The sequence below is a fragment of the Natrix helvetica genome (genome assembly GCF_964273705.1).
Source record: "Natrix helvetica genome assembly, chromosome: 3".
Classification (NCBI taxonomy): domain Eukaryota; kingdom Metazoa; phylum Chordata; class Lepidosauria; order Squamata; family Natricidae; genus Natrix; species Natrix helvetica.
In genome coordinates, this window is record NC_138549.1 from 126,640,868 (window position 1) to 126,662,888 (window position 22,021).

At 42.9% G+C, this 22,021-nt stretch overlaps 2 protein-coding genes across 4 annotated transcripts in view; one reads left to right on the forward strand and one right to left on the reverse strand.

Moving 5' to 3' along the window:
- The window catches only part of PRICKLE4 (prickle planar cell polarity protein 4), a 39,622-nt gene extending 32,829 nt beyond the window's left edge, over window positions 1–6,793 (forward strand). For all 3 annotated transcript variants that reach the window (XM_081945988.1, XM_081945986.1, XM_081945987.1), the window contains 3 exons: window positions 447–633; window positions 2,953–3,276; window positions 5,346–6,793. In XM_081945988.1, the coding sequence (XP_081802114.1) occupies window positions 447–633; window positions 2,953–3,276; window positions 5,346–5,911 (1,077 nt within the window). In that variant the 3' untranslated portion in view covers window positions 5,912–6,793. The remainder of the gene's footprint in view (window positions 1–446; window positions 634–2,952; window positions 3,277–5,345) is intronic.
- A 7,638-nt stretch (window positions 6,794–14,431) lies between these two features.
- The window catches only part of LOC309389439 (uncharacterized protein), a 43,932-nt gene continuing 36,342 nt past the window's right edge, over window positions 14,432–22,021 (reverse strand). Inside the window, exons 19-22 of the mRNA XM_081947804.1 lie at window positions 21,195–21,250; window positions 18,156–18,260; window positions 16,425–16,559; window positions 14,432–15,139 (exon numbers count right to left, since the gene is read on the reverse strand). Of these exons, the coding sequence (XP_081803930.1) occupies window positions 14,966–15,139; window positions 16,425–16,559; window positions 18,156–18,260; window positions 21,195–21,250 (470 nt within the window). The 3' untranslated portion in view covers window positions 14,432–14,965. The remainder of the gene's footprint in view (window positions 15,140–16,424; window positions 16,560–18,155; window positions 18,261–21,194; window positions 21,251–22,021) is intronic.

A 22,021-nucleotide genomic window follows, 5' to 3' on the forward strand; every position in this document is an offset into this window, starting at 1 on the left:
CGGAGGGCTAAAACTGGCCCTACGAGCAAACTGGAAATACATTCCCGAATTTCTAGTTTGCCTGTAGGGTCGGTTTTTCGCACTACGGAGGGGTGGGGAGGCTGTTTTCGCCCTTCCCAGGCTCCTATAAAGCCTCTGAAGCTTACGGAGGGCAAAAAATGGCCTCAAAAGAAGGCTGAAGTCAGCTGGCCAGCGCAGTCATATGCACTGGCCAGCTGACAGGGCAACGCCTTGCGTGCCTGGACAAATGGCTCCGTGTGGCACACGTGCCATAGGTTCGCCATCACAGATTTATAGGATAGGGCCACTGCAAATGGTTGAGTAAATAATAGCCGTGTAGCCTGTGCTCTTACCTTAGGAACAAAATTGATCTTGGTACTCTGTGTACTTCATCTTAATATTTAGTTCATAGCAATATGAGTCTTCATCTCTTTATGTCTCTTCAGCTGATCTTCACCTCCGAGTGCGTGGAGGCAGAAGGCATGCGCTGGCATGAAGAACACTTTTGCTGTCTCGAGTGTGACTTGCCCCTGCGCATTCAGCAATATGTGATGAAAGGTGGACAACCCTGCTGTTGTGCTTGCTTTGAGAGTCTTTATGCAGATATCTGTCAAGCCTGTGGGGAGATTGTTGGTAGGTCCAGAATCCTTCTGTCGACTCGTGAAGGAAAGCATGAATCTGCCTCAGATCATCACTCCATCTAGATCAGTGCTGCCTATTAAGGAGGGAGTCTGGCATGTTCTTGCAAGCAAAGCATGTGCACAGAGTTGACGGCCCTTCCCGTTTTTCAAAAGTATCAACTTGCCCAAAGATTACCTGAATGTTACTCAAAGGTTACTTGGGACTACGTGATTATAAAGACACACCTGGGCATCTACTGGAGAAGATAATGGGAGGGGGAAGTGACATGATCAAGATGCAACATGACACAAAACTTGCTATTTACAGATTTGCACCAGCTACCATATGCAAGTACATAAGAGTATAATTCATCTTAATGCTATCACCATGGCATTCGTGCCCATGACTCAAAGTTTTGTCTGGTAGATAGTTTAATTATTATCTATTTGGTGTTCATAGTGTTATGAGAAAAATGCTCACTTAAAAGGAGAACCAAAGCATTTGAAAGTAGAACAAAGCATACTTTATTGGAAATTACTTGTAATGATCATTGGGCTCCCTGCCAACAAACCGAGGAGAGATTCTGCAGTAACCCTACTCCAGATTATATCAGTATTGAGATGAGATAAATACATTGATGCAATTATACAACATCTTTTCCTGTGGAATGTTTTGAAACATTTTTAGATTGACCTTACTATTACTTTGGACACTTCTAATATTCTTCATGAGATTATCAATGTGTACCATAAACACCAGTGCTTAAATGATTATCTCTTGTGATTTACCTCTCAGTGTCTGTTCCATTAGCTGTCTCCATTTTAAGGTCATATCACTAGGTGTTAGGTTCTAAACTCAAATTATTGCTACCAAACTTCACAAAAAGCTAAACCTTTACAAAAGAAATTGACAACAAGCTTTAATATGCCCTTTATCACGACAGGTACATTTTATGTCTAATTTAATAATCAGGCTAACTTCTTACAGTTCTTATTGTTGCAAATATAAAAATCTGTTACACTTTACTACGACTAGATCTTCCATTCTGCTATTTGCAGCTGAAGGTGTTACCTTCATTAACAGCTGCTAGGATCAGGTCATATTCTAGGCAAAAGCAATAAGAGTAGTAGTAATCTAAACAGAATTACATGTATATTGTAAGTATCTTAAATAATGCGATAGTTGCAATGCTAAACATGTATTTTGTGTTACTTTGTTGGATGAAATGAAAAGCTCAGTACCAACTCACATCACTTAGGAGTTTTCAAATAATGTAATAGGTGTCAAGCATATAACTTTAGATTCATTTTACCTCGGAATAATATGGTTAACTGCCTATGATGACTGCCTAAATTATAATTAATTAGCTTTTTCTGAGTTTGACAGATGCTGATACTGGGGTTCATTCAATGGATTTTGTGGCTGTTAGCCATTGGTTTGTGGCTGGAATGGATTTTGTGGCTGTTAGCCATTGGTTTGTGGCTGGAATCCTATATTTGCTGTCTAGGAATAAGTTCCATTGAAATTTTCAGGGAGTGGTTGTTACTGAGTGAGATAGTATTACAGTAGGAATTTAATCTGTTTTCAAAGCCACAAAATTCTGGAAGTTGTGGTTCAATAACAGCTGGAAGGCCAGAGGTTTCTCTCCCAAGATATGAACCAAGAAAAGTAAAAAGCAAAACAGTAATATAGAATCAATATCACCAGTGCTGGAAGGGACACGGTGGCTTAGTGGCTAAGACACTGAGCTTGTCGATCAGAAAGGTCGGAGGTTTGACTCCCTAATGTCGCGTAATGGAGTGAGCTCCCGTTACTTGTCCCAGCTTCTGCCAAACTAGCAGTTCAAAAGCATGTAAAAATGCAAATAAAAAAATAGGGACATTTTTGGGAAGGTAATGGCGTTCCGTGCGCCTCCAGCATTTAGTCGTGCGGCCACATGACCATGGAGACATCTTTGGAAAGCGCTGGCTCTTCAGCTTTGAAATGGAGATGAGCACTGCCCCCTAGATTCGGGAATGACTAGCACATATGTGCGACGGGAACCTTTACCTTTTTATCACTAGTGCTGCTATATAGCTTTGTGAAGTTTGTGAACAAGGTTCACAATGTTAAAACTTAATTTAGCGTGCAATGCCGCTTCATATTTATAAAAAATTCTAATTTAATAATACTCTTGTGTTGTCTTGTATACACATTTTGAAACTTGAATTTTTCTTCTATCTTTTAAAAGTCTGCAACTTAACAGACAGATTGTTCTTAACCAAGTTAGGGCATAGTTTTCCAGAAACAGTGCAGGAAATAAAATGCTTGTTGATTACTTTCTTCTCACAGGTGTCAACAGTAAACAGATTGTACTACAAGGTCAACACTGGCACAGCAAAGACTCGTGTTTCTGTTGCAACCTTTGCCGTAAAGCACTGCTGAGTCAGCCCATCACCATTCACAATGGTCTTCTCTTCTGCTCTGAAGCCTGTAGTTTGGAAAAGGAATCAGCTTTGTCTTCCAGTAGCTCGGATTCCTCTGACTCTGCTTTCATCTCTGCTCCATCCCCAGACGTCACCCCAATTTCAAGAGCTAGAAACAGCAGCCTTGACTGCTCCTCCAAAACTGCGAGAACTCAAAGAGATGGCCGTGAGGAAAGGGCAGGTGCAGTTGGTAAGGCTCTTGTGTATCATCCTCTAGAATTTGGGGAGAACAGATCAGTGGTGGGTTCTGGCCGGTACGGGCATACCGGTGGCAGCTGGGAGCAGCGGCCACCATACCGGAATGGTGTTTTGGTGGGCCCACTTGCCCGCCCACGTTCCTTACCTGCTTTTAAGCCAACCGAGTCATTTGTACACGTGTGTGCAGCATATGGCGCCTGCGTGACCTCGGCAAAGCAGCTGAGCATTGCAGGGTGGTGGGTATGCATGTGTGTGCAGCACGCGTGCCCGAGGTGGACACCCGGCCCCGTCGCAGCATACTGGTTGTGACAGGATCCGGAACCCACCACTGGAACAGATGCTATTGGATCCTTCCCAAATGAAGCTTTTCTCTTATTTGAATCTCTCTTGCAGTTTTGTAGGTAATATATCCTCAATATACTTCCACTTATCTTCCAACTAACCGCTATCATCACTGCACATTTGAAGGCAATCTCTGCCAGTGTGCTGTAGGAAGAAAGCAGCTGACAACTAGAGCTTCAGAAACAGCCAACTAATCATTGGCTTGATGGTAGCTTCCAATACAGACAACAATAGCAATAGTAGTAAAAATGGTACATTTGGATGAAAATGACATAAAATAGGGAAATTCTTGAAATTAATGGAAGCTAACACTGGGTGTAATTGATTACATACCGGTATCTTAGATGTAAAAAAAGCTGATTTTAATGAATTCAGAACAGCAATAAATAACGAGAAACTGGGAAAGATAAGTAAGAATTGATAGAACACAAGTTTTTAAAAGCATAATTGCAAAGAATTCCAATGAGGAAAAAATGTAGATAGCAGAAAAAGCCAATATAATTTCCCCAAAAGCTTAAGGAAGATCTGAAAAAGTTCAAAAGGACGCTCATTAGGAGAGAAGGAAGAGGCTTGCAAACATGAAAGACTACATGTAGACATGTAGATGAGAAAACCATAATTAAAGATGCTAAGAACAATCAGTTATGTTTAAAAGAAGTAGTGTTCCAGTTGTTCCATGAATAGCACATAAAACTAACAGAAGACCAACAAAAAGGGCAGAACTAATTGACTCCTATTTTCAGTCAGTCTCTTCTTCAGCCAATTATGAAGAGCTGTTTGGAGAAACAGATTTCCAGTTGTAGCTTGATAAAAAAATATAAGGAATTGCCTACTGAATTTGAATGAATTCAACTGGAATACAAAGGCAATTTGCTGATGGTCTGGTCAACATAAATGGTGGTTTATATATGATTATACATTCACTTTGAGAAATCCTGCAGAACTAGTTTAGCAAACGTGGCTACAGAAAAGCAGTTATCTCTATCTTCAAAAACTGAAGAAAGAATAATCTAGGGAACTATAGACCAGGCAAAATTTTAGGACAGATTATACCAGGGGTGTCCAAACTTGGGAACTTTAAGACTTGTGGACTTCAACTCCCAGAATTCCCCAGCCAGCCATGCTGGCTGGGGAATTCTGGAAGTTGAAGTCCACAAGTCTTAAAGTTCCCAAGTTTGGACATCCCTGGATTATACAGTCACATTAGTAGATTCTAACTGAATGGTAATCAACATTTAAGACCAGTTTAAACTAGAGAGAAGAAGAAAGGGTGAGTTTTCCTTTGACTGTGTTTCAAACACAGGCTTTAAATTGGATTCCTGAAATGAGCAGGACTCCAACTTAAATGACTCCAACTCATTGAATCTCTGAAATGGCTTCAAAGAATAACTGGAACCTTTAGCTGAGTTATGAAATGGAAAACCGTAATGTTTGATTTTGATTCTGTGTGGTACATGAGTTTAGGTGCTGTAGTTTCTAAGGCATGATTTGTGTCTTTGCAAATTCTGTGAATCAAGCTTTTATAGTTTATACATCAAACCAGGGTAAAAAAATAAGCTATAATTTAAAGTAATGTGTGAACAAGCCTGTATGGAAATGTCAACCTCTTGCTAAATCATTGATACCAGCAAGTGGTTATTGGAATGCTTTCTAGGAATTATTCAATAATCAGGATCATCCCCACTTCTCATAAATGCTAACTTTTAATTCCTTTTGCAGTGACTGAAAGGCTTCACTCATGTGGGAATTCCTCAGTGTATGCCGAGTTTGATGGCCAGGAGGAATCAGTATCTTTCAGAAATAGAACTATCACCCCACAGCTTCATGTATTTGAGTCATTGACTGTTTCACCTCAAGAGGATGTACGAATCTCCATCTCTCATCCCATGGACACAGCTTGGAGCACCACAGTTGCGAGGGGTAATCGCAACATGAAAACATATTTTCAAGAAACATCTCGACCACAAGTAGACTTCCACTTCAAAAGCAGGCACTCTGTAGCCTCACAGGCATCTCTATTAATTATGGATTTTCCAGACAGAATATACGAATGCAGCACTGAGGAACAGGAAGTTACTGTGGAAGATGATGATTCCAAGTACCTCACTTGCTCATCCTCATCCTCTTCTGACTCTGAGCCAGAAGGTTTCTTCTTTGGGAAGCCAATTCCAAAGCCTGGTTCCAGAAATGGAGCTTTTGCCAATATGGAGCAGGAAACACTTGGGAAGGGAATGGGGTGGGCTGCCAGAGCAAGAGCCAATAGCAAACACTGTAGTATATCCTAGCAGACAGGCAATGATCAGCCACCCGAACAGAGTGAAGCAAAGGGGAAGAGACGGTAACGAAAGCAGATCACATTCTTCAATGTATAGATTAAAATTAGTATCAGAAACCTGGTCAAAGATGCACAAATGCATGCATAAATATCCCATTCTCTTCCTGCTGCAAGGCTTAATAATTCTAAGGTCCAAAAAGCAGATTAAAAAGTCAGCATTTGTTTTAGAATTTTGGATGCCACAGAGAATTATTTCTAATGAGTCAGCACATTTTTATTAAAATCAAATGAAGATAGCTGCCATCTTGGCTTTAAGAGCTCTAAACCACTTTTACTTGGCTCACTCAAGAGTTTAAAATTCCTACATTTTCTTCATTCCATAAGATAGATGCTGAAGAAAGAGAAATGCTACCTGCTTCTCAGACTATGTATTACTGTATTTAATGATGATATTGGGTGAAAAGCTACGGTATTCAACCTTGGCTCTGCCAAGTACCAGGAGTATTTCAGGTTGACAAGATGATTACTCCAAGTTTGCTCTGAAGAAACTAACCACTTTCACCTGTCAAGAAACAGGTTTGATCTTATACTTATTTTCTGTACTTAAGAAGATGTTTTTCCAAAACATTCTGCTACAGGACTTATTTTCATGTTGACTCAGATTTCCTATCTCAGCATCGCATACAGCCTCATTTGAATGTCTGCAGCTGACTCCCACACGCCATCAAGACTGTAATTAAACACACACTTGTGGTTGGAACATTTAAGTCACTGTAACAAACGGGGGCCTCCTAGAGCAGCAGTTCTGATTGGATGTTGCTTACTACATCTTATTACACAGATTTGTATGTTTTGGAAGTTAAAACAATGAAATAAAATACAATTTCTCAAATGAGATTTTTGAGGTTAATATCATACAATGCAATTAGTGGGTTAGGAATTGAAGCAACTGTCTATAGAGATTTTAATGTCTTCAAATCAATGACAGGCTAAGCGAGTTCAAAGAAAAGTGGGTGGAGTAAGTGGTTTGGAGATGTGATTCACTTTTGGTGGAGCATACAGAGAGTTCAACTATAGACAGGAAAGATAGAAAAATAACATCAGATGTGGCATTGAGGCTTCTTGTCGGACCATAGGAGGAGAAATGTATTAAGGGCAGGGGTGAAATTCAGCAGGTTCTTGAGAACCGGTAACGGAAATTTTGAGTAGTCCGGAGAACTGGCAAATACCACCCAGAGTGGTGTGGGAATGGAGATTTTGCAGTATCTTTCCCCTAGAGTGGGGTGGGAATAGAAATTTTGCAGTATCCTTTCCCTGCCATGCCCACCAAGCCATGCCCACAGAACTGGTAGTAAAATAAATTGAATTTCACCATTGATTAAGAGTGATTGTTACAACAATGAAAGCACAATGTTTACATTCATACACATCACATACATATCATGCTACTAAAAGGGGGGGCTTTTACATAGTTACACTTTGCTTGGGAAAGATTAATATGAGAAGATGATGTTCTTAACTGAAAAAGAAGAGGCAGAAATTAAGAAAATAACCCCTGCCCTTAATACACCCCTGCCCTTTCCTTTGGAAGTTTGGGCTCAGGTGTAGTCTCTAATGCATTGGAAGCTAGTGCAGCTTCTTGGAATAAAAAAAAAGCAAGAAGTGTTTTCCTCTGATTCAACTGTTGATAGCCATTTTTATACTTCTCTTGTGGAATTAAGTCAATTAAATCAAAACCAAATTCTCATTTTAGGATTTGAAAAGTCATGAGTCAAAAAGAAGGAATCTTGTTTTCCTTCAATTTTGCTAGGCCGAAGGAAGAGAACAGGATGGTCATTTTGTAGCATAATGATCAATGTTTTAATTCATTTTAATAAAATGCTTTCTTAAAATGAAGGCTTGATAAATTTGAATACAAAGTTGAGATAGATTCAATCTTTTTATGTCACATTCAGAAAATTAACTTCTGCATAAATACTATACATAGCCTATTTGGTGATTTTTTTATAGCTATTTATAAAACTTCTCCCCTTGGACAGGATCTGCAATATAAATGTTAATTGGAGGATGGAAAGCATTAACAGAATTATTATGGTAATGTTTCTGAAAGCTCATATATCAAATCTTGAAGCATCTTCATTGGGTTTTAATAGAAATAGAAAACATTTTTCCAGTTCTTTTGCCAAATTAGAAATTATCCTTTCAATTGTGGACTATCTTTTTCGCAACATGTTGACAAATCTATTGTTGATGAGACATAAACACTATGAAATAATATTCCGTAGGCCAAAGCTTTCCTCACCTCTCCTGTAGTCATTTGCGTGGCCAATTATTTCAACAGTGAGTTAGATGGCAAATCAAGAGTGCAGACAACTATTCCACCAAAAAAGGATCAGGAACGGATTTCTCCTTGAGCTAAATTATGGTCAGTATATGATCAGTTTTTAATACTGCTTCAAACTAGCTAGATAAGAAGAGATTTTAAGGGAAGGTGGAGAACAATTGTTATGGGTTAGACAGTAGGCAGTGAGGTCTGCTCCTACTAGTGGTGCTATTATTGGATACTGCCTGCCCATCAGAGAAGTGCTAAGCTGAACACAGACCTAATGTCAGGCCCAGGCGACAAGCCAGTCAGTCAAGTTTTTTGTTGCAGTCAATGGATTTACAGCCATCTCCATCAAAATGCAGACATGACCCAGCTGCACTTGATTGTGCAAGATGGTGTTTGTTGAACTGAAAAGCAGACCCTGTTTCTGTGGGAATAACGGTAGGAACATGATGATAAGATGAGTTAGACAGCAAGTATTACTTACATTGGATCTTGCTAAGAAGCTGAATATGGATTCAATACTATTCCATTTTTGGAGGTTGTCCTATTGTCCCTATAAATGTATCATGCATACATTTATTTTTGCCATATTTCCTTGTGTGAAGGGTCCCTTAGCTGATCTGTCAAAATCAGGGCAGGGAACTATGGTAAGCCATTCAATTTTCTTCCAGAAATAAGATACAGAAATTTTCTACCCCTCAGCCATGTTGCTAATCCAACATATCTTGAAAATGCAAGATTGCAGGAGGTCATTTGTACCACATGAAATTAAAAAAAGAAGGAACATACTTTTATGTATTCTAGTGCAAATAATGAGACATGATCTAAATGGGGCATTGGTTCTTACCTGATACGCCCCTTTCTCTGGGCAGGTGGAGACAGCGGTCATGCATGGGTTAACTCAGTCAGTAACCAATAGAACTGAGTCTACCAAAGTGATGTCATCGCCTCTGAGGAGCATGTTCCCGCTTTTCTTGACGAAGGAGATAAGTAGACTGCTGTGCGCTGAACAATCGCTTTCTGTCCTGTGACTTCACAACGTGCTCCCTAGATCTCCCTTGCCAAGTAGGGCAGGACCCAAATGGGTGGGGATGACCGCTGTCTCCACCTGCCCAGAGAAGGGGCGTATCAGGTAAGAACCAACGCCCCATTCTCCAAAGTTGGGGAGACAGCGGTCATGCATGGTACGTACCAAAGCTGGCGTGTCCCCGGGAGGGAATGAGACTGGCCTAGGAGCTGGAAGAAGGAAGAACTTGCTGAAGGACCCGCCTTCCAAAGGCCGCATCCAACGACGCATACCAATCCACCTTATAATGTTGTATAAATGAATTAGGAGTAGACCAGGTAGCCACCTTGCAGATCTCTTCCACCGAGGCCTGCCACACCCACACTGCTGACGTAGCAGCACTGCGCATGGAATGAGCCGTAATGTTGGATGGAGGCATGAGGCGATGTGTGATGTCTTTGCAATGGCAGACCTGATCCATCGGCCAATCATAGATGGAGAAGCTTTCAGCCCTTTGTTGGTAGGGTGGAAAGATACAAAGAGGGCTTCGCTGCATCTGAAGACTGCCGTCATGGTGATGTAGATCTTAGGAGCATGCCTGACGTCTAGTTTGTGCCATTTGCGCTCCAGAATGTGAGATGGAGCAGGACAGAAATTTGGAAGAGTGATATCCAGAGAGCGATGAAATGCTGAATTCACTTTCGGGACAAAGGTGGGGTCGATGTGAAGGACCACACAGTCTGGGTGGAACACACATACAAGTCAGCATGGATGGAAAGAGCCGCCAGTTCTGAAACCCTCTGCGCATATGTTATGGCCACCAGCAAGGACGTTTTAAGCATGAGGTGATGCAAGGAGACTGACCTGAGAGGTTCGAAGGGTGGGTCAGTGAGAAAGTCAAGGACTTTGGTCAGATCCCATGAGGGAAATCGGTGTATGACAGGAGGACAGAGATTAGAAGCCCCCTTAAGGAACTGTGGACGTGCGGGGAAAGTCCCTTATCAAGCCCCTGTTGCAAGAACTCCAATAGGCGAACTGAAGCCTTCAGAGGGTCCTCTCTTCGAGACAGGCACCAAGCAACGAAGGTCTGCCACATAGATTTGTAGATTCTATTAGTGGCTGGGCGGTGGGAAGCCTGAATAGTTTGAATTACCGTCTCGGAAAGGTTAGCCGCCCTCAAGACCGCTCGCTCAGCCTCCAAGCGGTTAGGCGGAGTCAGCGCAGGTTGGGATGGTGAATGGAGCCCTGATGTAGGAGGGACGGTATCATTGGGATAAGCAACTGAGGTTCCATGGAAAGATTGACCAGGTCTGCTTACCATGGTCGACGCGGCCAGTGGGGAGCGATTAGAATGAGCTCGGCCTCCTCTATCATTTTCCAAATCACCCTCTGTATCAGGGGGGAGGGAAGGCGTACAGGTGACCGCGAGGCCACCTGCACCATAGAGCGTCTGTCCCTTCCGCGCCTGGTGTTGTATAGCGAGACAGGTACCTGGACAGGTACCTTTGTTGGATGCCGTTGCGAACAGATCTAGAGTCGGAGTCCCGTACTTGGATGACAGCTGGTGGAAAATGTGACGATTCAGGCTCCACTCTGCCGGATCGATCGTTGTGCGGCTCAACCAGTCTGCCCTAGTGTTGTCGGACCCCGAGATGTGTTCGGCGTGGAGAGAGAGAAGGTTGGCTTCCGCCCAGGTTCCTAGGCGAAAGGCAGACTCCATGAGAGATACCGCTCTCCTCCCCCCTTTGCGGTTGACATGCACCTTGGCTGTAGTGTTGTCTGTCTGAATTAGCACGTGTGTTTCGAAGAGAGGTTTAGAAATGAAGGAGGGCCAGATGGATGGCCCTCAACTCTAGCCAATTCATACTGTGGGATAAGTCGGAATCGGACCAGAGACCCTGAGCTACCTGATCCTCCAGGTGAGCTCCTCAACCTGTCAAACTCGCGTCCGTCGTAACTACAAGATGCGGAGGTTCCCTGAAGAGGGAGCCTTGAGCTATGCCCGGGGAGATCCACCAGTCCAGAGATTGCAGAACCTCTGGAGTCAAGCTGACTTTCACTAGGGAACAGCTGCTATTGGTCTTCTGGAATTGCAGAAGAAACCACTGAAGACAGCGGCTGTGAAGCCATGCCCAAGGGACAATGGAGAAGCAGGAGACCATCTTCCCCAGCAGTTGAGACAGCTGGAGAAGAGGGACCCACTGTCTCCTTTGCACCTCCTTGGCTAAATCCCTGAGATTGCTCTGGCGTTCCTGAGACAGGAAGACCTTCCCCTGAGACGAATCGATGAGGGCTCCCAAGTGCACCAGGCGAGAGGTGGGAACGAAGTGACTCTTCTCCCAATTGATGGAGAATCCCACCTCCTGCAGCACTTGTAGGGTGTCCTGGAGATCCCAGAGGGCCTGGTTGCGTGACCTGGACAACAAAAGAATGTCGTCCAGGTAACAAAAGATCCAGATGGCCTGGCATGCAGGTGGGCTACTACGACCGACAGAAGTTTCATGAAAACACTCGGGGCCAACGACAGCTCAAAAGAAGGGCCCGATATTGGAAGTGGTGGCCTGCATGGACAAAGCGGAGGAACCGTCTGTGTCGCCTGTGAATGGGCACGTGGAGGTAAGCCTCCGTGAGGTCCACGTGTTAGGAGATAGGAAATCGTGTCTGCACACACTCTCCAGAATTGATAGGAGAGAGTGCATTTTGAATCTCCTGTATCTGATGAATCGATTTAAAAATTTGAGATCGAGGATTGCTCTCCAGCCCCCCGAAGACTTTGGCATGATAAAAAGACAAGAATAAAAACCATGTCCCACCTGGCCTGGAGGCACAGGTTGAATGGCCTGAATGTGGAGATGATGAACGGCCTGCTCTACTAGAAGCCTTCCTTGAGGGTCCCTGGAGATCGGGCACGTGACAAAGTGGTTCGGAGGGCTGGAGCACAAGTCGAGGAGAAGGCCGAATCTGATTGTGGACCTGACCCACCCGTCATTGGTGATGTTGTCCCAACGATGTGTAAAGGCCGCCAGAGGCCCCCCTATTGGGAGATCCTCCAGGCAGTCACTTCTGCCTCTTAAAGGAACGATTGGAATTGTCCCTGAAACACTTTCTGGGCTGGAATCTCTGGTTGTTTCTGCCTGATCTGTTAGAGAACGAGGGGCCCTGTCTGGGTGGGGCCTGCTATTGCGGACAGGAGTTGGAGGCACCCACATCCTGGCCACGAAAGGGCTGCCTGCAATAAAAGGACTGGTTCCGACCCTCCTGCATTTTTGTGGCTGGTTGTAGAACCTTCTGCTTATCCTTGGACTCTACCAGTAGGGGCTCTAATGGGGGACCAAAGAGAAGGGAGGAAGAATAGGGAGAGGCAGCAAGCCTCCACTTGGCCCGTGCTTCTGCCTGCCACTGCTTCAGCCAAAGAAGCCGGCAGGTGGAGATGAAGGATTCAATAGCTTTGGATGCAAAACAGGCCGTGTCCAAGGAGGCATCTGCTGTGTATTCTAGGGCCGCTTTAATTTTGTTAATGTCCCTGCGAGCCCTAGAATCTCAGGCTGGAAGGCGAGCTTGAAGTTGTCTCAGCCATAACAGAGAGGAGCGACTAAAGAAAGAAGCAGAGGTACCCGCTCTAACGGCCCAAGCTGAGGCCTGGTGACCCATGACCAGAGTTTGTTCTATCCTCTTGTCTTCAGTGCGTAGAGCCTCCTCAGGAGGCTGAGGCAGGAGAGGAAAGGCCAATTATAGGTAAGTCAATAGAAGGTACCGCCAAAGCCTTGGCGAACTCAGGAGCAACATACAGGCGCTTGTCCGAGGTATTGGGGAGAGGACCTGTACCTGGTGACGCCCATTAATTCTGGACAACGTGTATGAAGAGTCTGGGCGACAGAATCTCCTCCTTTTCCACTGTAGGCTGGATGAATGAAGAGAGGATCAGTGATGTCATTCTTGTCTGCCTCCGTACCCTGAGCCGTCTTGGGAGAAGGAATGCCTGCAATCTTTTTGGCCTTAAAAAGGAGAGATCGAAAGACAGCAGGTTTAAATAAACCAACAAAGGCAGGTGGGTTGGGAGGAAGACCCTCGTCTTCTGAGAGATCTGAATCTCTTGCAGGGCATTCCTCTTCCCTGGCCAAGGAGACTGGAGGCAGTTGAGGCTCAGGATTAGGAGAGGTGGCCTTGGCCTGTACTCACGGCTCTTGAAGAAGCTTAAAATGGCCGCCAGATGTTTTTCACGCCCAAAGATGGCCACTGAGGTTAGAGTCTATTGGTCGACGCCACGAGGTAGCCAAGGCCGCGAAGTGCGCGTGGGCGTCAGAGGCCCTGCGGCAAGGCTGCGGAACCAAGGGCAAAGCCGCGGTGGTCTAGCGGCAGCGTGGAGGAACGATGGTGAGGTGCAGCGGCGGCGCTTCTCAGCGGCAGTGGCAGCTTTTCGCGGCTTTTGGAGGCTCCCTGTGGCGTCAGACGGCTTCTGGCAGCGGCTGTTAGCGGCATTGGGGGCAAGGGAGAGCCAGGGGAAGGCAGCAGAGGTGGCAGTGCTGAGCGGAGCCTCCAACGGCTATTGCAAAACCGCGCTGCTAGCCAGGGAGCCTTAGAAGCCCATAGGCAAGTTCGGAGGCAAAAGCCTCCAAGAAGCCCAGGCAATGTCTCTCCAGCAGCCCAGGAGCTATTGAGACTCCTGCCTCCAAAGGTCCAGTAGAAGCTTATTTTCTGTCCTTCCAATTTAGACGAAATTTTGTTCTTTGAGTAAAAGCCAATTAAATCCAATTGGAATAGTCAATTATTAAATACTAGTTGAGGAGAAAGCGATTAGCACAGCCAGTTCCAATCGAACTGAGTCTAAAAAAGCAGGAAGCATGCTCCTCAGAGGCGATGACATCACTTTGGTAGACTCAGTTCTATTGGTTACTGACTGAGTTAACCCATGCATGACCGCTGTCCCCACCAACTTTGGAGAATAATAGCCCTTTTATTTGATCTACATAAAATCTTAAAACCCTGTGATGGACCTTTATTTACTGCCCAAAGCTCGACATAGAGATATATTGAAAATATGCTGAGAGAAAGCTAAAGAAAAACTGAGTGGGTCTTCATCTTATTTGAATGCTTAATTGGGTAACCTCAACCAGAGGTTTAAGAAATATATGTCTGAATAGGGACACCACCTTGAAGGCAAACTCAATAAAGGCAGCTCTGAGATATCCGTTGTCTCAAAATAATTTTATTCTTTCTTTAAAAATACTACTTCATAGATTTGAAAAAAAGCAAATGCTATTTTCATCAGGCTTTTTGAGTATTACTGGACCATCAGAGACCATCTTGCTTCTGTACAAAGACCAACATCCAAAACTGCTCAACAGTATTTTTAATAAGCTAAAGTAAGAACTTCTTCCCCATTACCAAGAACATGTGATGCTTCCATGTAACTCAAAGTACAAATCTAGTAGATTCTACTCCCATTCCAGTTACCACCTGTCCTGAGTTACCTGAGCCATTCAGAATTTATTAGGCGTCACACTCATCTTTTTACCCCTTTTGCCTCCCTCCTCCCAATTTTCTCTTCCAAAGTCCTTGGATTGATTTTACAATAATACTTTCAAGTCTTCTAGCTGTCACTTCTGCATCCTGTAGCTGCTCTACTGTCAAAAGGAGGCCATCGTTTATCCTGGGCTTGAAGAACAGAAAGCTGCCTCCCATTAATTGTCTTCAGGTATATTAGGTAGATTTGCCAGTGTGATGTCTTCTCAGCTGGCTTCAGTTAAGCTGTCAATGTAGTTCCTTAGCAGACATTCATAGTAGTCTCCAATCTTTCTCAGGTTAGCTCGTAGTGCTGAGCTCATTGCTTCTATCATGCAGGGTTCCTTTTCCACCAGCATGATGGCTACTACTCCAAAGTTGAGAAGGACCTGCAGGTAGGCCTAAAGTGAAAGACCAAGTTCCATCAGGCCAATGAACAAGCAATGTATTTTAAGACCACACTACTGAAAGCCCTTCAAGTAAGGAGAGCCTTCTCTGTGGGAGCGCCTTCCCTCTGGAATGAGCTGCTCCCGGAGCTTCGCATAATCCCCAACCTCCGGTCCTTCCGACGCGCCCTAAAAAGTTGGCTTTTCCAGCAAGCCGGCCTGGCCTGTTAATTTTAACTCATTTTTTAAATGTATTGTTCCATAAATTCGATTTGTTTTTTTGGATATATATTTAATTTCTTTTTAACTTTTGGGGTGTGTGCTTTTTAATGTTGTACGCCGCCCTGAGTCCTTTGGGAGAAGGGCGGCATATAAATCCAATAAAAACAAAACAAAAACAAACAATACCCTGTCTATAATTATTAGGGCTGTGGCAATGATCAGAAGTGCATAAAGCGGGGGGGGGGGGGGGGACACACACCCAATAATATATAAAAGTAAATATGTATCATTTGTTTTTAAAAGGTTCAAAGTAGAGAATGCACGAAACATCCATGTTTGCATTTTTTTTCCTGGAATAAACTGGATGCGATATCCATGTGGATAGTAGCAGTATTATTTCAAATGATTAGAATTCAGATGAATCTGCTGAACCACAATGAATAGGTAAAGTTCCCTTTGTGTCACAGCCCCATCCACATTTGGAACATCACTGAGCTCAACTATGGATGTAACACTGAAAATGTACACTGATTGGGTAGAGAAGATAAATTCTTTGAAACAAAGGTGGTCAACTAGATACTGAAAAACAAAGTTATTCCTTTAAAGCATGTGTGGCAAAGCTCGGCCTTTTGAAAAACCTCTTCTAGCAGTCACAGTTCATGGCAAATTGTGGAAATGTTGATGGTCATTGTTCAGCTACTTCTGGAATATTAAAGGCAGGTGTATTGAGTAAGAAAGATGACCTTGAATGAAACATGCAATATCACTTGCATGTTTTCATCAGGGTCATCTTCCTTTCATACTCACTATAAACAAACCATGAATTCTCAGAATCTAATTTACAAATTAAATTTACGTTTATAACGTGTGCTTATGTTCCCATTCTTTGTTATGGTCTCAGCTACAAATGGCTTGAAAATAAATAAACAAATACAAAGAAGCCCAATCCTTAAGTAGGCAGATGAAATGCACAAGCTAAGTCCTCTGTCTTTTTTCTTTCCTTTCTACCATTTGTTTTTGTTATCTTCATCAGTCACGTTTAGGAACCAGTGGGGGAAGAAGCTCAGCTTCTCCTTACCTGTTCAAGCTCTTCTTTTTTTGCCAGCACTGCTGCAGATCGGTCTTTAGGAGTCCAGGATGGGACTGAAGAATTCGTTTCTTCTTCAGCATTAAGGTGGCAAGGAGAGCTTGTTTTCTCCTTTTTGGTTGATGACTGAATCAATAAATTTCCCAATGAGATATATAGTTAACAAGGCTAACAACAGCCTCCCCAATTTAAAGAAACTCCTGCTGCAAAACATTGCGTAAAAGTAGACTGTATAAAATATACATATTTTGAATACTTAGGAAAAAGGAAGTCTATAATAAGGAAGTATAATAATTTGAGGGGTCCTTAACCTGCAGATCAACAAGTAAGCAATACTCCAATGAAGAAACTGCCAAAGAGCCATCAGTAAACAGTCCAACCACAAAGAATCCCTAAGACCACCCCTACCCCCACAAACAGGCAAAGAGACCAGAATATAAACTGACAGCAAACAGCACTCCTTACTAGCTCTGATGATGTTACCTAGTTAGGATAATGAAAACAGGAGAACAAGCAAGCTAAGGGAGCACCAAGGACCCCTCATTTCAACTATGAGCCTCAAATATTCTCCTTTGTTGATGTAATAATTTTGCTGCAAAGTAGATCAAACTTTCCAGTACAAGCAGTCCTTGAGTTATGATTGCCCATTAGGGTTGAAAGTCAGGACAAACATTAAATGAACTGCCTCAAGTAATGACCAGCCATCTCTGCTCTTTCTAATGCATTTGTTAAATGAACCGACAGTTCTTTTAAGAGCAGGAAGAGTGTGCCTGGGGAGGGAGAGATCCTGGAAGGCCTAGTGCAGGCTGAAATCCATTTGCCTTGGGCTTCCCAAGGCTTCCCCCATCTCAAGATACCCCCGTGCTCTGCTACCCATCTCTCAAGTGGCTCTCACACATGCCCACCGAACAGCTGTTTTGCCAGCAAGAAACAATGGGGAAGGAAAACACTGGGCTCTCCTGCCTTTCTTGGTTCTGCCACTGCCCTTCGTTCTGCCAAGTTGCCCCTGCCTTTCTGGTGCAAAAAAAGGACCAGTTCCCTAGCCTTTGAGAGCTTGCTGGGGGTTGGAGAAACGAAGCTCAGATCTGAGCTGAGCTTCGTTTCTCCAGCCCAGCACAAGAATTCTGTTCCATGCATGGAGAGGAAATCCTTTCACTGACGGCAGCAGCTTGAAACCTTCCCTGCTGGCTTCCCCACTGATTTTCTGGGGAATTCAATAGAGAACATTGTTAAATGGAGATCACATGATTGTGGGGCGCTTGACAACCGATTGTAAGTGTGAACGGTTGCCAAGCACCCGGATCACAATCATGTGACTGAGGGAGGGAGCAGCACGATGTTTTATGAGAACTAGAAATGCTTTATGGACTGTAATGGATCCTTTCTGAGCTGTTTTAAATTTGAATAGTTATTAAATGACCAGTTGTAAGTCAAGGACTTATATTGTGAGAAACTAGATGTAAATTAAAAGGAATTTTTGGATGTTAACTTCCACTGACAATTGTGCAAATGAACTAATTTATGTCAGTTGCATGATGAGAATGATGTACAAATACTTAATCTCATCATTCCTGTGATGACGTTATAACACGTGACAACATTCTCCTTTACTCCCCACAGATGTCTATGCATACATATGAATGTTCAGAAAATCAAAAGCATTTATATAATTAAAATATGGCTTATTTCACCTAGCATCTGGAAAGATGTGTTATAAATTACCTTCAAAGCCTTCCTTCTGGTCCTTGATGTTGCTCTTTTTTCCTTTTCAATTAACGGTATCTTAGGTTCCACCACTTGTCTGCTCTCTCTTATTTCCTTTTCATTCTACCATCCCAGGAGGAGAAAAGATTGTGTCAGGATCCAAAAGGGAAGTACTAAGATAATACCAGAAAGTCACTTGTCTTTTTTAAAAAAAAATGGAGCAGTGTATTTTTTATAGACATTTATTACCCAAGTGAAGATAAGTAAATAAAATTTAAAAGATATTTAGCTGTATGAAAATACTTCACAGTATCCAGATTTGAATATTACTGCAGCTTGTGGGGGGATTTCAAACATGCAGCAGACATAAGGAGCCCTAAGCTTTCTGAGCTAGAAGAGTTTCTTGGTTAAGGAAGAATAGTAAAAAAGAAGAAGCAGCAGCACAAAACAAATGAAGATAAACATAAACGTTTCGAAGGAAGATGTCAGGCCTTGGGCTGCCATTCAGGGGGGAACCCGTCCATTGCCACCCCCATTCAGCCATGCTTACACACCAGCAACACTGCCACATTGATGGTGACTCTCTGATGTCGCCGGAGCTTGTAGCTGCATGTGGCTCTGCAAGGCTTCCCTCACTACTCTGCAGAGTAACTCTTCTACTTGGGTGCAACTGCCTCCTCAGAAGTATTCTACTCGGGTGCAAATGCCTACTCGGACATAACTCTTCTGTTCGGATGTGGCTAACCAGGAAGGAGGCTATGATGACACTGAGTGGGGGTGTGGCTGATCGTGTGGTGATGGTGGTTGGGTGTCATCTGGGTGGAGCTGGGTGGGATAATGGTATCTATATGAGTGATGGTGTTAACTTGGTTAGAACTGACTTGGATTTGCTTACCTTTGCATCATTGTCATTTAATGCTGGTTATCACGTAATATTAGATAGAAAGTTTTTCACCAAACAGACTCTGTTTGTATTCAACGTGAATGCCGGAACGTGACAGAAAGTCAGTTCTCTACCATCAATACTTCACTTCGCATAATTCCTGTTTGGTCTGAATGATGTCTGAAGGAGCCGAGGCAGCAGCAGTGGTCCTACCTGAGGCCACTGCTTTGGTCGTTCCAACACAGGAGGAGGAAACAGAGGTAACTGTAAGACGTTAAGGAGAGGCCCGTGATAGACCAGGCCTCTGCCACTGGGGCTATTCCTACATCTCAACCGGTGGTGCCAGTGAATGATTGGTGGAAGCATATGGGGTTAACAACCAGCTCAGAACTACCTGTGCCTTCTCCCCAGGGGGGGTTACCTCACTCGGTGGAGAGAAAGGAGGGTGATTGAAGATGAAGAGGGAGATTGGAGCTACTCCACTGACTTAAGGTAGCCAGACGATGGATTGTCTGAGGGAGTAGTTTGGGGAGGCCAGCTTCCGTGACAGCGGTTCTTGTTATCAAGAGAACAGAGGGGATGGCCGGTCAGGTAGCAGGAATACATCACGGCCCCCTTCCCAGCCTATCCCTCGCTTCCATCTAGCCATCCGGTCACGGTAGAACTAAAGCTGCCTCCCCGGTTGGGGAAAACCCATCCGGTGTTTCACAGCAGTTTACTCAAACCGGTGACCACCACTGGGCTACGTAACGTCTCCGGTGCAGGTTGGTGAATGAAATAGAACAGATAGAGGATTCCCATCATCATCATGGCACTTTACAGTATTTAGTAGTTTGGAAGGGATACACAGAAGAATAAAAAGACACATAACTGCTTATAAGAAATGTTTAGAAAGTAATACTTCTGCCCAAAAAGATGTTATAAAGGTGTTCAGATTTTTGCACCTACACGTTCTCTTTTCTAAGCAACTGCACATAAATAGCAAGTTTGCATGTAGATTAGCAGGAAAATATGATATTAACTAGGTACCATATGGAAATTAGTCAGCATATGTTCACCTACAGATTTACTGAAACAACCAATTTAACCTTATTATTTGCATACAAGTGTAAGGAATATGTGAAGAAAGGCGGCTATATACACTTTGGGGTCATGTAATTGTCTTAATATGTGAGTGAAGAATGAATAGACATTTATAGCAAGTGGTTGAAAGGAACCAATTGCCACGGGCAGACTAAACAGCACTTGTACAGTACAGATACTGTACAAATCCTACAGCTGCACAGCAGAATCACTCTGCCCTGTTTGTTAATCAAACAAACTATAGTTGCAACAATACAGTCTAAAGCAGGGGTGTCCAAACTTGGCAACTTTAAGACTTGTGGACTTCAACTCCCAGAATTCCCCAGCCAGCTCTGCTGGCTGGGGAATTCTGGGAGTTGAAGTCCACAAGTCTTAAAGTTGCCAAGTTTGGACACCCCTGGTCTAAAGACTTCTGGATAGCACTGGGATGCAGGTGATTCCACTGGGAGATACGTTTAGTTAATAACAGCAAAATATAACAATATTAAGCCTAATGTTTATCTATACTAATTATCCAGTACATAATGGATAATTAAATATCCAGTTTCCCAGAATGATTTTTATGGTGAGATAATTTCCTGGAAGGATAAATGAATAACAATTTACAAACATAATGAATGAATGTAGGGAAAAAAACATGCATACTTAATATTAAATGTATTACTAATCCATACAGCAGACACATGAAAATTGGTAACAGAACTCAAATGTCAACAGACAAATCAAAATGTAAACAATGTGATTGTTATCAAATACATTTCCAGGAGATTCATGAATGTAGACTCTTTGATAGATAGTGGAATATTAATTGCAGCCTAGTAGCTTTTTCCTACACCAGAGTCTCCTACCAACTTTGCCTCTCCTAGGGCCAAGAGAGAAGAAAATGAGAAAAAGTGGGCTGGAGACCTCAAAATTAATATAATCTCTATATGAATTCCTAAAGAAGACAATCTGAATTTCATTTCATCGTTAACGGAAGAAATGGGAATACACTTTCATCTTTGCATCATCTCTTCTGGTATGATATAATTTACAAGTTTCTCCTCACCCTCATCTAGCCTGGTCAGTAGAATAAAACCATATTCTCTTACCGCAATAGACCCCTTGGGAGAAAGGTGGTATGGCATGCCATACACATTTCTTATTTCTGTGAAATAAAAACAAAATCAGAAACAGATTATTATTTTCTTCATAGAGATGCTTGGTTTTCTGTTCCAAGACCGAAACAATACAAATGCAAACAATGAAGGAGAAAACAATATCAGAGTGATATAAAATAAAAAATAAAATAAAATACTGGTATAGAACCAGGTTGGTCTAGTGGTTAAGGCACTGGGCTAGAAGACAAGGAGACTGTGAATTCAAATCCCACCTTAGCCATGAAAGTCAGCTGGGTGACTTTGGGTCAGTCATGCTCTCTCAGCCCAATCCAACTCAGAGGGCTGTTATTGTGAGGAAAATAGGAGGAGGAAGGTGTGAATTAAGTTTGCCACCTTATTTGAAAAAAAAATAAAGGCACGGTATAAAATTAAATTAAAGTCATATATACTTCCATATAATTTCCAAAAAGATATTCAACAGGGCCCAACCAACTATTAGCTTTGTTCTTAATTTACAAAGTTATTTTACAAAATATTCATATTCTCATGGAAGGAAGCATTTCTTCATAAAAGAAATTCAGCCAATCTATTTAATTCATTACAAGATGTAGTTTATTCCTGCCAACATTGAAAGGCACTTCAATAAACTGATAGCACATGCCTTTCAATTTGCTTGATAATTTTTGGGCTTCCCATAGGCATCTCATTGGCCACTTTTTTTAACTTAATACTAAGCTCCACCTTGGTTTTCCTTTTGGAGATCACATTATCAAGAAAAAAAGCAATTATAACCTCTGGTTGAAGTTTAGAGAAAAAGC